Source organism: Amaranthus tricolor, chromosome 6, assembly GCF_026212465.1.
Source record: "Amaranthus tricolor cultivar Red isolate AtriRed21 chromosome 6, ASM2621246v1, whole genome shotgun sequence".
NCBI classification, from domain to species: domain Eukaryota; kingdom Viridiplantae; phylum Streptophyta; class Magnoliopsida; order Caryophyllales; family Amaranthaceae; genus Amaranthus; species Amaranthus tricolor.
In genome coordinates, this window is record NC_080052.1 from 12470017 (window position 1) to 12486213 (window position 16197).

The 16197-nt window shown below is 35.6% G+C and overlaps 1 protein-coding gene across 1 annotated transcript; it reads right to left on the reverse strand.

The window, feature by feature from the left end:
• Positions 1–221: 221 nt before the first annotated feature.
• LOC130815560 (uncharacterized) lies at positions 222–971 on the reverse strand. Its single transcript, XM_057682048.1, has one exon. It carries the CDS (start codon positions 969–971, stop codon positions 222–224), a length of 750 nt encoding a protein of 249 aa, XP_057538031.1.
• Between the last annotated feature and the right edge of the window lie 15226 nt (positions 972–16197).

Genomic DNA, 16197 nt, shown 5'->3' on the forward strand with positions numbered 1-16197 from the left:
CCAACATAGCATAGGGGTGGGCTATGCCAACCACAGGACAAGACATATCGTTTTTAACCACCAAACGAAAAATAAAACCCCCCCACCATAGCCTCCACAACATAGCTATCTATCTAAGACACCTTAAACACCATAGTATATTGTACACTGCACCTTACACACCATGGACCAACATAGAATATACAGAAATATCTCAAAATGAATATGTACAACATTTTGTATTAGGAATACATGATAAAAGAATCTGCATTATATATAGCATTTGGTGCACAGCCAAAGGATCCCATCATTTCCTTTGCCCATATTCCAATTCTGATTCTCAGCGACGAAACAAAATTCTGAAGATTGGGGATCTTCCTCTCGAACTTGATCAGGTTTCTTTCATACCACAAGGACCATATAATGCAACCAAACATCAGAGCCCAGAAGTGTCTGTGTCTTCTCCCGTCCGCCAAGCCTAACCATTGAATGCTAAATTTTGAAAACTGCATATGGAGAGGAGCTGAGAGGCCCCACCATTTTAGAACTTCCATCCACGCGGACCATGCAAATCTGCACACAAAAAGAATATGAGAGTTTGATTCTATTTCATTCCTGCAAAAGGGACACCAGGCATTCTGCTGGGTAATGATTCCTTTCTCCACAAGGAAATCTCCTGTTTTCAGCTTCTCCTGATTTGCTAGCCATATAGTCAGTTTTGCTCTTGGAGGTATAAAATTTTTCCATATAATAGGAGCTATGGAATTCGGTAGGGAGGAGCCAGGGGAATCATTGAATTTGGCGTAGATGCATTTTGTAGGATAAGATGCCACTTCTGTGCTATGCCATAGGACCCCATCTTCTGTATCTCTTTTTGGCTCATTTAGTTGAATCATGTGCTCCAGACCCCTCAAGTCTTCGATCTCCCAATCATACAAGAGACGGCGCCATTGTAGGTTCCAAACCCAAGAGTTTCCAAACCACTCTCCCATGTGACTTATTTGAGAATTTTTTTATAATGATATTGCAAACAATCTTGGGAAGATACCTTTTAAGACCTCTGATTCGCACCATCTGTCATGCCAAAATTTGATAGAGCTGTTGTCACCTACCCGTAAACATAGACCATCTTCGAGGATTGCTTTGACTTTGACCGTATCGGAGTCGTTTTCCATCAAAGAAGACCAAATACCTGTCTTTACTTTCCTGAAATTATCCATCGAGGCGTAGTCCCCATTGATATCATGAACCGATTTGATAATTCTTTTCCATAAGGTACTATCGGATTCAGAGAAGCGCCACCACCATTTGAATAATAAGATAAGGTTTTTATGTAAGATTTTTCCAACACCAAGGCCTCCCATCTCTTTCGGCAACTCAATATCCGACCATTTGACTGGATGACAACATTTAGACTCCCCCGAAGTCCCACCCCAGAAAAACCTTCTTTGTAACTTCACTATTTTTGCCGCTACTGTTTTTGGCATTTTGAACAAACTCATAAAATAGACAGGCAGGCTATTGAGCACACTTTTAATGAGCACTAATCTACCCGCTTTCGATAATAATCTTACTTTCCACGATGCTAATCTGTTTTTGATTTTACTAATAACCGGTTTCCATGCATCCGATTTACTGAAGTTTGAACCCAGGGGAAAACCAAGGTAGGTAAAAGGGGGACGTGCATGTATACAACCAACAGCATTTGCCATTTCATTCACCCAAGAATAATCGTCCCATTTCCAGGAGACAAAAGCCGACTTGCTGTAGTTAATAGCAAGTCCCGACATCAAAGCAAAGCAAAGATATCCAAGATTCTAAAATAGTTCAAGATGCATAACGAATTTTTCGGGGCAAACAAAAGTATATCATCAGCAAATTGAAGATGCATTAGACTAACCTTTGCCTTGCCAATTCAAACATCTTCGATCAGGTTCAAGTTGTGTGCTTTTTTCAAAAAATATACTAGGGCTTCGCTGACAAGAATGAAAAGATATGGAGATAGAGGATCACCTTGTCTGAGGCCTTTTTCCATGTTGAACGGGCGCAGGGGGGAGCCGTTTAGAAGAATAGACATTGATACAGAAGAAACACATTCCATGATCCACGCTATCCATTTCCGGCCAAAGCCGAAATTTTCCATGACCTTCCTAAGAAAACGCCACTTGATCGAATCATAGGCCATTTGAAAATCAATTTTAATCAACGCACCTGAGATTTTATTTTTCTTCAACCATCGTAGGGATTCATTTGCTATGAGCACTCCATCTAGCATCTGTCTATCCCTGACAAAAGCATTCTGTGATTCGTCAATGAGCGGGGTTATTACATCCTTGAGGCGGGAGGAAAGAATTTTTGCAATTATTTTGTAGATAGATCCAACCATGCTAATCGCCCTGAATTCTTCAATGTTTGTTGGATTTTCCACCTTTGGGATCAAGGTGACCCATGTTACATTCAGGTGTCTCAGCGAACTTCCACCTCTGAAGAATTGCGTAACTGTGTCAAAGATTTCCTCCTTCATCTCATCCCACATTTCCCTAATGAATCTAAAATTGAAACCATCGAAACCTGGAGCCTTTTCAACTCCGCATGCCCATACTGCATTTTTAATTTCATCTCTGGACGGGATAATTTCAAGGTTTTGTGCTTGTTGTTGTGAGATTTTCGGGTGGTTTTCCATGTTAAAATCGAACTCCGAAGTTGTCACCTGTGCATAACGATTCACAAAGAAATCCCTGACTTTTTTCTTGAGATTGAGAGTACCCCGTACTTCCCTGCCATTGATTTTTATCCTGGAGATCTCTTGCTTCTTTTTTCTGAAAAGGGTTGCTGCATGAAAGAATTTTGTGTTTTGATCTTTCATGTTGAAACCATACGATCGAGCTCTTTGTCTCCAAATTCTCTCCCTTCTAATGAGCCACTGATGAAGCAAGCTATTTGCAGCATTGAGTCTAGCCATCTCCATATTGTCAAGCATTCCCGTCTCACTTTTCCTTTCCAATTCATGTATCACCAACTCAAGCTCAGCAATTTTATTGTCCATATGATCAAAGTTTTCTTTGCGCCAAGTTCTAAGAGGGGCCTTCAGGACTTTGAGTTTGGTGTGTAATGGTACATTAGGAATGTTGCGCCATTCATTAACGATGAAGTTTTTGAATTGTGGATGTTGGAACCAGGCATCATAGTATCTGAACGGTTTTGGGCCCCAGTTTTTGCATACTTCCATCAATAGGAGCAGGGGGTTATGATCCGAAAAGCTTCTACATAAGCCCAACAAGTTCATATTTGGGAATTTTCTCAACCATTCATGATCACACAAAGCTCTATCCAGTCTGCTCTTAGAGTCATTTCGACGCCATGTAAATCTCACACCATGAATTGAAATGTCAATTAGCCTTAATTCATTGATCCACTTCGAGAAATCCCTTATACTCCGGATACATGTGACAGTTCCTGTTCTTTCCCCTGGGTGCAGAGTGACATTAAAATCTCCCAGAATAAGGATTGGTTTGTTGATATTATTCATCTTGACTTTAAGCTCATCAAACATAGCCAATCTACCCAACCTATCATTATGTCCGTAAATCACCCCAACGCAACATTCAAAACTGTATTTTTTTATACACCCTTCTATTAAGACCCATCTACTACCCGAATGTTTCACTGAGGCCGTAAAAGATTTTTTGTCCCATACAGCAATAATTCCACCACTATTTGTGTTTGAGGCAAAAGCTTCACAAAACTCATATTCGTCATTTCCCCACAACCTTTTAAGTCTGGGCTGAAAGGATTTCGTATGCTTTGTTTCCACCAACCCCATGAAGGAAATGTTTTTCTTTTTCACAAGTGACCTAATGGACAAGGATTTTTCTCCTTTACCAATCCCACGAATGTTCCAAAAGAGGCAATTCATAAAAGAAACGGGTATTAGTCAAGACTCCAAGATCTGGGGAATGAATTATCTTCATCCTTCTTTCCCCTCCATGATCATTATTCTCTTTGACTTCCTAAGGTCTGATAGCACAGCCTCTTCATCAGTTGCTGAGATACCCAAAAGTTGTGCAGTTTCCCACGTTTTCCTTGCCTCAAGCATGCCATTTGCAAGGGGGGTTTGATGGTTTGAAGACTTTTTCGGTCGGCCTCTAGGTCTCGATGACTTGTTCCCCATAATGGGTGACGACACGGATGGACTTACTACTTGATACGAGTTACATATATCAGCTGACACCAGATTATCCCACTGAATATTCTCATACAATACAATGGGGTCTACCCACCCAAAGTTCTCCCCGCATCTTTGGCCCAAACTCATGTGTTGCACCAAAGGATCTACATCTTCCTCCCCCTTTTCATCTACGCATTCTTGGGAAGGTTTGGTCATTTCCTTATTTCTCTCGACACTATCTCCACAATTACCATAATACTCCTTAACCCACACATCACAACTACCATTTTCATAGAAAAGCTTCACTCGATTGTCAATTCTATTTTGTGCTTTTGTTCTGACTAGGATCCGGGCACTAGTAATGTTCTGTATTCCCTTTACATTGCTATTGATGTGTATAACCGGCCCCCATTTTTCCCCAATGAACCTTAAATTCTCATTGTTCCAGCACAAGGGATGCAAACTAAGACATTCAATCCACACTAATCTATCATCAAAAGAATCACCTTCAGACAAAATCCTAACATCATCAAACATATTCCATAATGGGCTATCTACAGTCACAGCATAATTGGCCTCATCCTTAGTAGCAAACACAATCAACAATTTCGTAAGGGATATTATGAACATACCAGTTTCATTCACCTTCGAGACAGCCATTTTGGATGTAATCTGAAGTATGTCCAGTATCTGTGTATTCTCAGCAATTACTGATCTGTTGAGCATCGATGCAATTTCCGGGTTTTCCTTCACATTCAAAGAGTGAGTTACTGGTATGGTGTCGTTGTCCCTCTCCAAAATTGATTCGATTTTTTTTAGCCTTTTCCTTAAACACATAACAACCTCAGAATATTTACGGGAGTCTCTGAGAGCTGGATTCATAATCCTGTTTGTTCCAGATTGTTTATTCTCCGTCGTATATTGAGACTTTTGCACCGGCGCCCCTCCTTTCTCGTATCTCGCCATTGAGACCTTTAATTCTCTACCATTAACACTCAGACCATTGAAGTATTCAATGGCATTTCTTGCTTCCTGAAGAGTTTCATACCTAACGAATCCAAACCATACATTGCAGTACTTTCTAATTTTGGTTGAAATGAATAGATCCACCACCTTCCCACATCGTTGAAAATGGTTTCGAAGCGTCGCCGTCGTCATTCCCTTTGTGATGTTGTCAACAAACAGAGTAACTGAAGCATTCTGTCGACGAGCTGAGATTTGGTTTGGTTCTCGGAGTCCAGACCTCCACTGGAAGCTGGGTGCCCCCCGATTACCCTTTAAACCCACCTCTGCTTGTCTTCTAGTTTGTGTAAACCTCTGAGACGATGAAGAACCGTTTCCTCGTGGTTTTTGGGTTCAAGTGGTTATAGGAACGCAAAGTGTGCACTAAAGTGTCTAATTTGGGATCTGGTTTGTGTTCCCTTATTCATATCACTTACAATCAAATCAAGAGGATGGTAACTTTGATATTTCCAAGGCTTAGGCACAAATTCTCTTGTGGGAACAGAAGCATGTTCTGTTTCATCAGCTTGATTATTGTTCTTTTAAGCTTCTGGATCTGCTTGCTCGTCTGTGGGAACAGCTGGATTGAAAACAGTCTGCTCGTCCGGAAGTACAAGCAGTTCCTTATCGTGATCGTTCCTTTAAGCCTCCTCTGGGATCAGCTGTTCACCTGCTGTTCCTTGATTTAGCATTTTCATTTCTTCATCATCGTCTTCTAGATGAGCAAGACCAATTTTGACATTGTTGATATCCTCTCCACTTGTTGAAAAGTTAGTTTCGTCAAAAATGATATGAGCTGACTCTTCTACACACATTGTTATTTTATTATAAACTCTGTAAGCTTTACTATGTGATGAGTAGCCAAGAAATACTGCTTCATCACTTCTTTCATCAAACTTGCCTATATTTCGTTTTCCATTGACATGAACAAAGCATTTGCATCCAAATATATGAAAATAGGAAATGTTTGGTTTAACACATTTGAGTAATTCATAGGGTGTTTTTGAAGAGATTGGTCTAATTAATACACGATTCATAATATAACAAACAGTATTAACAGCCTCAGCTCAAAAATTTCTAGGTAGACCGCTAGCAATCAACATGGTTCTTGCCATTTCTTCTAAACTTCTATTTTTCCTTTCTACCACTCCATTTTGTTGTGGTGTTCTTGGTGCGAAAAAATTGTGATTAAATTCCATGTTCATTGTAATCCATTGTAAAATTTGAATTTTCAAATTCTTTTCCATGATCAGACCTTATCTGAATTATTTGATTATTGGTAGATTTTTGTATTTTGTTTGCGAAATAAACAAACTCATCAAAAGCTTCATCTTTGCTTACTAAAAATAAAGTCCAAGTGAATCTAATATAATCATCAACAATGACAAATACATATTTTTTGCCGCTACGGCTCTATATTCTCATAGGTCCACATAGATCCATATGAATTAATTCTAGCGGTCTAGAGGTAGTCATCATATTCTTTGATTTAAAAGATGACATCACTTGTTTTTCTTTGGCACAAGGATCACAAATTTCTTCCTTAAGGAATTTTATAGCTGGTAGTCCTCTAACTAGGTCTTTTGATCTTAATGTATTAATCAATGTATAACTGGCATGACCTAGACGCTTATGCCAAAGTTGTGGGTCTTCTTCTATAACACTTAAACACGTTAGACTGGTTTTGGGAACAGTATCCAGGTCCATTACATAAGTGTTCCCTTTTCTAATTCCCTGGAGCACAGTGTCTCCTGTGTCGTTCCTAGAAATTATGCATCGTTCAGAAATAAACTTAACAGAGTTACCTTTATCACAATATTGAGAAATACTTCGAAGATTGTGTTTTAAATTCTCGACTAAAAATACATTGTCAATGGCATGGGAACTTGACCTTCCAACCTTTCCTTTGGCTATTATCTCACCCTTCATATTGTCACCAAAGGTTACCGTTCCCCCATCATACGCTTCACGTGAGAGAAATCTAGATTTGTGACCCGTTATGTGCTTGGAACACCCACTGTCGAGATACCATGAGTTGTTCCCCCTCACTTGAACCTGCAAATCAAATTAATGGTTAGGTTCAGGAACCCAGTCATCCTTGGGTTCCCTGTCGATAATACATGAATCATATTTCTTAATCCATATGCGTTCGACATAGTTTTTATTTGCTTTGGTATGTTATTCCCTTTTTACATATTGATTTTTCAGGTTTCCTGTTTTCCCACAAAAGGAACAGATTTTGCTACTGGGAAGATCTACATAGACCATTTTCTTTCTATTATTCTTAACATAACCTAGGCCTTCTTTATTCTTTGTTTTAGCATCTAGAATCCATTTGGGAACTTCATTGATTTTCCTTTTTCTTTTTTCACAAGATTCTAATTTTAATTTCATCTCTTGAAGTTTTGTGCTAAACACGTGAGTGGATATTTCATTTACGTCCCTTCTTAGTCCTAGTAATTTGTATTGATTTATTTCAATATTAAGAATAATAAATTCCTGCTTCATTTTCTCCAATGTTTCTCTCAACATTATATTCTGATCTAGCAAATTAAAAAATTTACTTTTCACATCGATTGTAAATGAATTTAGGAAGGAAGCATGATCTTTACTTGCGTTAAGGTCTTTCTTAGTTTGGAGATTCTTAGTATTCTGTTCATCTAATTTCTCTTGTGTCTCCAAGAGCAACTTAATTAATTTATTCTTGATGAATTTAAATAGGTGTTTAGGAAATGTGTTAGAAGACATTACCTCCTTTTCCTTAGACTCTTCATCCTTGCTGTGATGAGATGCCATGAGACACAGATTTTCCGTTTCTTCTTCTACTGGAGCTTCTGTTTCAGCTTCACTTTCGGTATCACCCTAGGCTGCGATCATAGCTTTTCGAAAGTCTGTTTTGAATTTTCCTTTCTTGGGTTGTCTTCCAACTTCTCTTGCCTTTCCCTTGCCCTTTTCATTCTTCCATTGAGGGCAATCCTTGATGAAGTGGTCGATGTTTCCACATTTGTGGCATTCAAAATTTGTCTTCGTGTTAGCAGTTCCTCTTTCTTTGTTATGTCTTTGATTTTCGTATTTGCTGTTTCTGAAGAACTTTTTGCATTTTCTTGCCAACATAGCAGTCTCCTCTTTATCAGTTTCTGATTCTTCATGATCATTGGCTACTAGAGCCGAGCCTTTATTTCGGGAACTGTCAGCTGTTCCCAAATGCAACTTGTGAGTCATGAGGGAACCAGCCAGCTCTTCCAAATTAAACTTGGTGAAATCTTTTTATTCCTGGATGGCTGTGACATTGGCTCTCCAGCGTTCATCGTGAGGAAGACTTCTATGTATTTTTCTGACTTGTTCATCAACAAGAATGATCTTACCAAGTGACACAAGTTCGTTTGTTATATTCGTGAACCTGGTGAACATCTCTTGGATGTTTTCTCTAGGTTCCATGACGAACCTTTCATATCTGGACATCAGTAGTTCAATCTTGGAGCGCTTCACTTCACTAGTACCTTCATGGGTAACTTCCAGCAGGTCCCAAATCTGCTTTGTAGTTTTACAACCCATATACGATTATATTCAATTGGTCCAAGACCACAGTGAAGTAGTTTCATAGCAAGAGCGTTCACTAGTACCTTTATGAAGATTTCCATCCTATTTTTCCAGTAGGTACAGAATTTCCCATCGAACATAGGTGGCCTTTGCGTGGAGTACCCTTCTTCCATGCGTTCGTTCATCTTCAACATGTTGCCAGGGAACAGGATACTACTCTCAGGGTTTCCTGATCAAATGAGGAACAAGGCTCTGACAGCATTTGTAGAAATGCAAATAGATGATCGAATGCAACAAGAGGGGGAGGGGGGGGGGGGGGTGAATTGTTGTGTATTAAGCTTAAGATTTTTGCCCCTAATTTTGCGGAATTATTACAATAAAATAAAACTTAAACTTAAAGTGAAAGATAAAAGCAGACAAAGATTTTACGTGGAAACCTTCTTGGCCTAATAAGAAGGAAAAACCACGACCCCCCGGGATTTCAAAATTCTTACTATGTTTTAGGCAATCAATTACAATCACATAAAACAATTTGCTTCACTTGAAGCTTCTCTATTTTAGGCCTATTTCTCTTTCTCTTCTCTTTCTCCTTCTCTTTATCTTCTCACGCTTCTCTTGAAGCTTCTCTATTCCCTTAGACTTCCCTTAAGTCTAGTTACAACAAAACACTCAATTACCCTTACAAGGCCAATTTCTCAAGAGGATAAAAATTAAATAGTTGCACTTCTTGGACACTCTTAATAGATCTCCCTTATTGGACACTCTTGGATAATCGGTTCAATCAAGGAGCACTTCTATTTATGGAGCAAAATACCGTAACATAATGAGTATGATAACTTCCAATTTTTCCTTGATCCTAAAATAAAGGAGGAGTTACTTGGAATATATGAATATGCTGCCACGGTTACTATACTCTAAAAATAGAGTTGCGGTTCCCTCATACTAAAAATAGTATAGGAGCCAAATTTGTGATCCTTATTAATCCGAAGACTTTTTCAAATTGAAGAATAAGTCTTAGGTTATTTTTAGATGACTAAAAATAGTTTTTCCAACCAACTTATCAATTAATTAAGCAACTGATTTAACTCTTAACCGTTACATCAACTTAAAAACCGAAAATAAATTATTTGCAGTTTTCTTGCCGATACTCTAGACTTTGCAATGTAGGAATAGTGTACTGTCTCCATCTACAACTTCCGTCAGATTGTAAACTTTGGGAACAGTAGACAGCCTCTATACTTTTAACATCCTAAGCATTTATCTAACTTCTTGGATATTTACGACACGTACACCCTCCACGAACCAAGTCATAGGCTTCATCAACGATTTTAGCAAAATCGGATATTCACCTACAAAACAATCTCTTAAACATGTTTGTTTATCTAAAAGTGAAGTCATCATCATAACTTAAGAGGCCAACAAAGGATCAATGAAGAATGAACTAGGATCAATGATCAATGAATAATGAACGATGAAGAATGAACAAGGATTAATTATCAATGCAGAATGAACAAGGATCAATGATGAATGAAGAATGAACGATGAAGAATGAACAAGGATCAATGATCAAAGCACAATGAACGATGAACAATGAACAAGGATCAATCAGAATTGAAGAATGAATGCTGAAGAATGAACAAGGATCAATGATCAATAATGAATGAACGAAGAAGAATGAACAACGATCAATGATAAATGAAGAATGAACGCTCAAGAAAGAACAAGGATCAATTATCAATGAACAACAAACCTTGTTCACTTTTCATTCTTCAACGTTTATTCTTCAATAATCATTGATCCTTTTTTATTCTTCATCGTTTATTGTTCATTGATCATTAAACCTTGTTCACTTTTCATCGTTCATTGTTCAATGATCTTTGATCCTTGTTCATTTTTCATCGTTCATTGTTCATTGATCATTGATCCTGGTTCATTCTTCATCGTTCATTTTTCATTGATCATTCATTTTTGTTCATTCTTCATCGTTCATTCTTCATTGATCATTGATCCTTGTTCATTCTTCAGTGATCATTGATCCTTGTTCATTCATTATTGATCATTAATCCTTGCTCATTCTTCATCGTTCTTTGTTAATGGATGATTAATCATTGTTCATTGTTCATCGATTATTGTTCTTTGATCCTTGTTCATTCTTCATTGCTCATTAATCCTTGTTCATTCTTCTCCGTTTATTCTTCATTGATCATTCATCCATGTTCATTCTTCATCGTTCATTCTACATTGATCATTGATCCTTGTTCATAGTTCATCGTTCATTGTTAATTTATCATTGATCCTTGTTCATTCTTCATCGTTCATTCTTCAATGATCCTTGATCCTTGTTCATCGTTCATTCTTCATTGATCATTGATCCTTGTTCAATATACATCATTCATTCTTCATTTTTAATTGATCCTTGTTCATTCTTCATTGATCATTGATCCCTATGCATTCTTTATCGTTCATTCTTCATTATTGATCATTGATCCTTGTTTATTGTTCATCGTTCATTTTTCATTGATCGTTGATCCTTGTTCATTTTTCATAGTTCATTCTTCATTAATAATTGATCCTTGTTCATTCTTCATTGTTCATTTTTCATTGATCATTGATTCTTGTTCATTACTCATCGTTCATTCTTCATCGATTATTGATCCTTGTTCATTGTTCATTGATCATTGATCCTTCTTCATTTTTTATCGTTGATTCTTCATTGATCATTGATCCTTGTTCATTGATCATCTACTCTTGTTCATTGATCATCGTTTATTCTTCAATGATCATTAATCCTTATTCATTCTTCATCGATTATTGTTCTTTGATTATTAATCCTTGTTCATTCTTCATCGTTCGTTGTTCAATGATCATTGATCCTTGTTCATACTTCATCATTCATTGTTCATTGATCATTAATCCTTGTTCATTGTTCATCATTTATTGTTCATTGAACATTGATCCTTGTTGATTCTTCAATGTTCATTCTTCATTTATCATTGATCGTTGTTAATTATTCATCGTTCATTATTCATTTATCATTGAACCTCGTTCATTCTTCTTCGTTCATTCGTTATTGATCATTGATGCTTGTTCATTATTCATCATTTATTCATTAATCATCATTGATCCTTGTTCATTGTTCATCGTTCATTATTCATTAATCATTGATCCTTGTTCATTCTTCATTGATCATTAATTCTTATTCATTCTTCATCGTTCATTCTTAATTGATCAATGATCCTTGTCGATTCTTCATCGTTCATTCTTCATTGATCATTGATTCTTGTTCATTGTTCATCGTTCATTGTTCATTGATCATTGATCATTCTTCATTCTTCATCGTTCATTCTTCAATGATCATTGATCCTTGTTTATCGTTCATTCTTCATTGTTCATTTATCATTATTCCTTGTTCATTGTTCATCATTACTTGTTCATGGATCATTGATCCTTGTTAGTTTATTATCGTTCATTCATAATTGATCCTTGTTCATTCTTCATCATTTATTCTTCAATGATCATTGATCTTTTTTCGTTCTTCATCATTTAATGTTTATTGATCATTGATCCTTGTTCACTCTTCATCATTTATTCTTTAATGATCATTGATCCTTGTTCATTATTTATCGTTTATTGTTCATTGATCATTAAACCTTGTTTACTTTTCATCATTCATTGTTCAAGGATCGTTGATCCTTGTTCATTTTTCATCGTTCATTTTTCATTGATCATTGATCCTTGTTCATTCTTCATCGTTCATTTTTCATAGATCATTCATTCTTGTTCATTATTCATCGTTCATTCTTCATTGATCATTGATCCTTGTTCATTCTTCATTGATCATTGATCCTTGTTCATTCTTCCTCGTTCCTTGTTTATTGATCAATAATCCTTGTTCAATGTTCATCGATTATTGTTCATTGATCATTGATCCTTGTTCATTCTTCATCGTTCAATCTTCATTGATCATTGATCTTTGTTTATCGTTCATTATTCATTGTTCATTCATCATTAATACTTGTGCATTGTTCATCATTTATTATTCATTGATCATTGATCCTTATTGCTTCTTCATCGTTCATTCTTTATTGATCCTTGTTCATTCTTCATCATTAATCCTTGTTCATTCTTCATCGTTCATTGTTCATTGATCATTAATCCTTGTTCATTGTTCATTGTTTATTCTTCATTGATCATTGATCCTTGTTCATTGTTCATCGTTCATTCTTCATTTATCATTAATCGTTGTTCATTCTTCATCGTTCATTCTTCATTGATCATTGATCCTTGTTCAGTTTTCATCATTCATTGTTCATTGATCATTGATCCTTGTTCATTCTTCATCGCTCAATCTTCAATGATCATTGATCGTTTTTTATCGTTCATTCTTCATTGTTCATTTATCATTAATACTTGTTCATTGTTCATCATTTATTGTTCATTGATCATTGATCCTTGTTCATTCTTCATCGTTCATTCTTTATTGATCCTTGTTCATTCTTCATCGTTTATTCTTCAATAATCATTCATCGTTGTTCATTCTTCATCGTCTATTGTTCGTTGATCAATAATAATAGTTGTCATGCTAGTATTCAGATGGCTCCAAATTAAGGCTTTGTATGGGAGAAAGTGTCGAATCCCATTTTGTTTGATTTTTGATGCTTTGGTGCTTGGGCCGGAGATTATACATGAGATAGTAGGAAAAGTACAAGTTATAAGGGACAAGCTGAAAACTACACAAGATAGTGAAAAGTTATATGTTGATTTCTGTAGGAAATCTAGCTTATGATGAGGATGACAAAGTCTTTCAGAAGGTGCCCCTTTGGAAGTGGTAATGCGCTTTGGACCATAGGGTAAACTCAGTCCTAAGTATTTCGGTTCCGTATGAGATTACTGAAAGGACTATGGAAGTTGTGTATCGACTAGCACTGCCGCTTTATTTGTCTAAGGTGCATGATGTTTCATACGTATCTCAGCTACGGAAGTATCATAGTGACTATTCTCATGTAATATTAGTTGAGACAATGAACGTTGATCCGAACTTGACTATCAATAAACGACTTGTTCAAATCCTCGATCGTTAAAAACAAAAACTCCTAAGAAAAGGTCATCCTATTGGTGAAAGTACTATGGAGAAGCCGAAAATACGAGGTTGCGACTTGGGAAACTGAGGAGGCTAACTTAAGTAATTAGAATTGTTAGACTCCGCTATCAATTCATAGTTGATATTTACTACTTTTTGGTTGTCAATTTATCAACTATAGTGATCATTGATATTGATCATAATTGATAGTTTCACTAATATTCACTATAGTTATAACCAGTTTCTTCATTATATTATCAATTCATAAACTAATTAAATCAGTTATAACTATATTGAAAAGATAATGATTATTAAATAATATATACTGGTTATAACTATAGTGAATATTAGTAAAACTATCAATTAATAACAATTTATCAATGATCAACCAGTTTGCCATAGTTGATATCGTTGAACATTTAGATAAAGAGATCAAAAGAGAAACCCTTTTGAAACTCAAAACTATGGTTTTGGGTGAAACCTCTACCTCTAAAAACAAAGAAAGTATTCCAATTCCTCAAATTGAACCTTTCAATATTTCAAAATTATTAGAAAAATACTCTTCCAAAGAAATGACATCAAAATTAATTCCTATTAAGAATCAAACTCTTTCGGTCAAAGATCTTCAATGATGAAATCAAAAGCATCTTCAACAGTAATTCAAAGCATCTTCAACAGTAAAGCATCTCCAAAGTAATTCAAAGCATCTTCAACAGTAAAGCATCTTCAATAGTAATTCAAAGCATCTTCTACAGTATTATAGTGTAGCTTTAATAATTATGCTTGTACTATTTACCTTATCTCTTCCTTTTTGTATAAATTAAGTGTTTAGCTCTCAGATGAGAGCATCGTGTAATTTTCTTTTGTTTAAGTCTTATCTCAAATAAATCTAACTTTCTTTTCTTATCTTATTATTATGATAAATTTTAGTAAGATTTTCTTTTGGAATTTCCCAATCAAGATTTATAAGTAATATAATAAGATTTATATTGATTACTTGAGATAAGACTTAAACAAAAAATTCATTGATCATTGATCCTTGTTCATTCTTCATCATTCATTCTTCAATGATCATTGATCCTTGTTCATTTTTTATCGTTCATTGTTCATCGATCATTGATCCTTGTTCATTCTTCAATGATCATTGATCCTTGTTCATTGTTCATCGTTCGTTGATAATTGATACTTGTTCAATCCTCATCGTTTATTCTTCATTAATAATTAATCATTGTTCATTGTTCATAATTCATTGTTCATTTTTCCTTGTTCATTGTTCATTGTTCATAGTTCATAGTTCATCGTTCATTAATCATTGATCCTTGTTCATTGTTCATTGTTCAATGTTCATCATACATGGTTCATTATTCATAGTTCAATGTTCATCGATCATTCATCAATTATCCTTGTTCATTGTTCATCGTTCATAGTTCGTTGAACATTGATACCAATAGTGAGTACAGGATCGATCGAGAAATAATTTAATAATTTTTTGGATATAAATCTTATTATATTATTAATAATAATAAGATAAGAAAAGAAAGTTAGATTTATTTGAGATAAGACTTAAACAAAAGAAAATTACAGGATGCTCTCATCTGAGAGCTAAACACAAAGGAAGAGATAAGGTGTAATCTGCTCTTCCAATAAGAAACTAAAGAGAAAAAGTAAATAGTACAAACATAATTATTAAAGCTACACTATAATACTGTAGAAGATGCTTTGAATTACTATTAAAGATGCTTTACTGTTGAAGATGCTTTGAATTGCTTTAGAGATGCTTTACTGTTGAAGATGCTTTGAATTACTGTTGGAGATGCTTTTGATTTCGTCATTGCTTACGTTTGTGCTTCCGGATGAATTAATTTGAGTTGTTGAACATTTGAATTGAACTTTTGTGAACTCAATATTAAAAGTCATATGAATCTTGAGCAAATGGGCCACCAAATGTTGGATCGTAACACTCATTTGAGAACTCCGATAAAATCTCATCAGAGGATTCTTCTGATAATATTTTCTTTGCATATTGTGGATCTTCAAGAATCTTTTTGAGAATGGCTTTCTGGACTTTAAATAATGATTCTGAATTTGGACTTTCTACTTTGGGGTTTTTATTGTGTTGAGGAGAGTTTGAATTTGATGTTGCTTTTGAGGGTGAAGGTTTGTTGGTGGTTGATCGAGATCGGTATTCCATTTTTATACCGGTTTGAAAAAAGGAGATAACATTTTTTGTTGAACAAATTTCTAACGTAAATTTGTCCCACCATTTAATTTTGAATTCTCTTATTAATGAATATGGATATGGACGTGGAAGGTGTTGTTTGAGACAGTAACTCCAACATAGAATCCATGGAATTTTAAATTCTGCATGAAACATGACTGGAGTTGCATAAGCTTGATAATTTGAATTGGCAACAAAAGTTGTGAAACC

Coding starts and splice junctions, on each gene's coding strand:
- LOC130815560 (XM_057682048.1), bottom strand. CDS start 971: ATGGGAGAGTGGTTTGGAAACTCTTGGGTTTGGAACCTACAATGGCGC.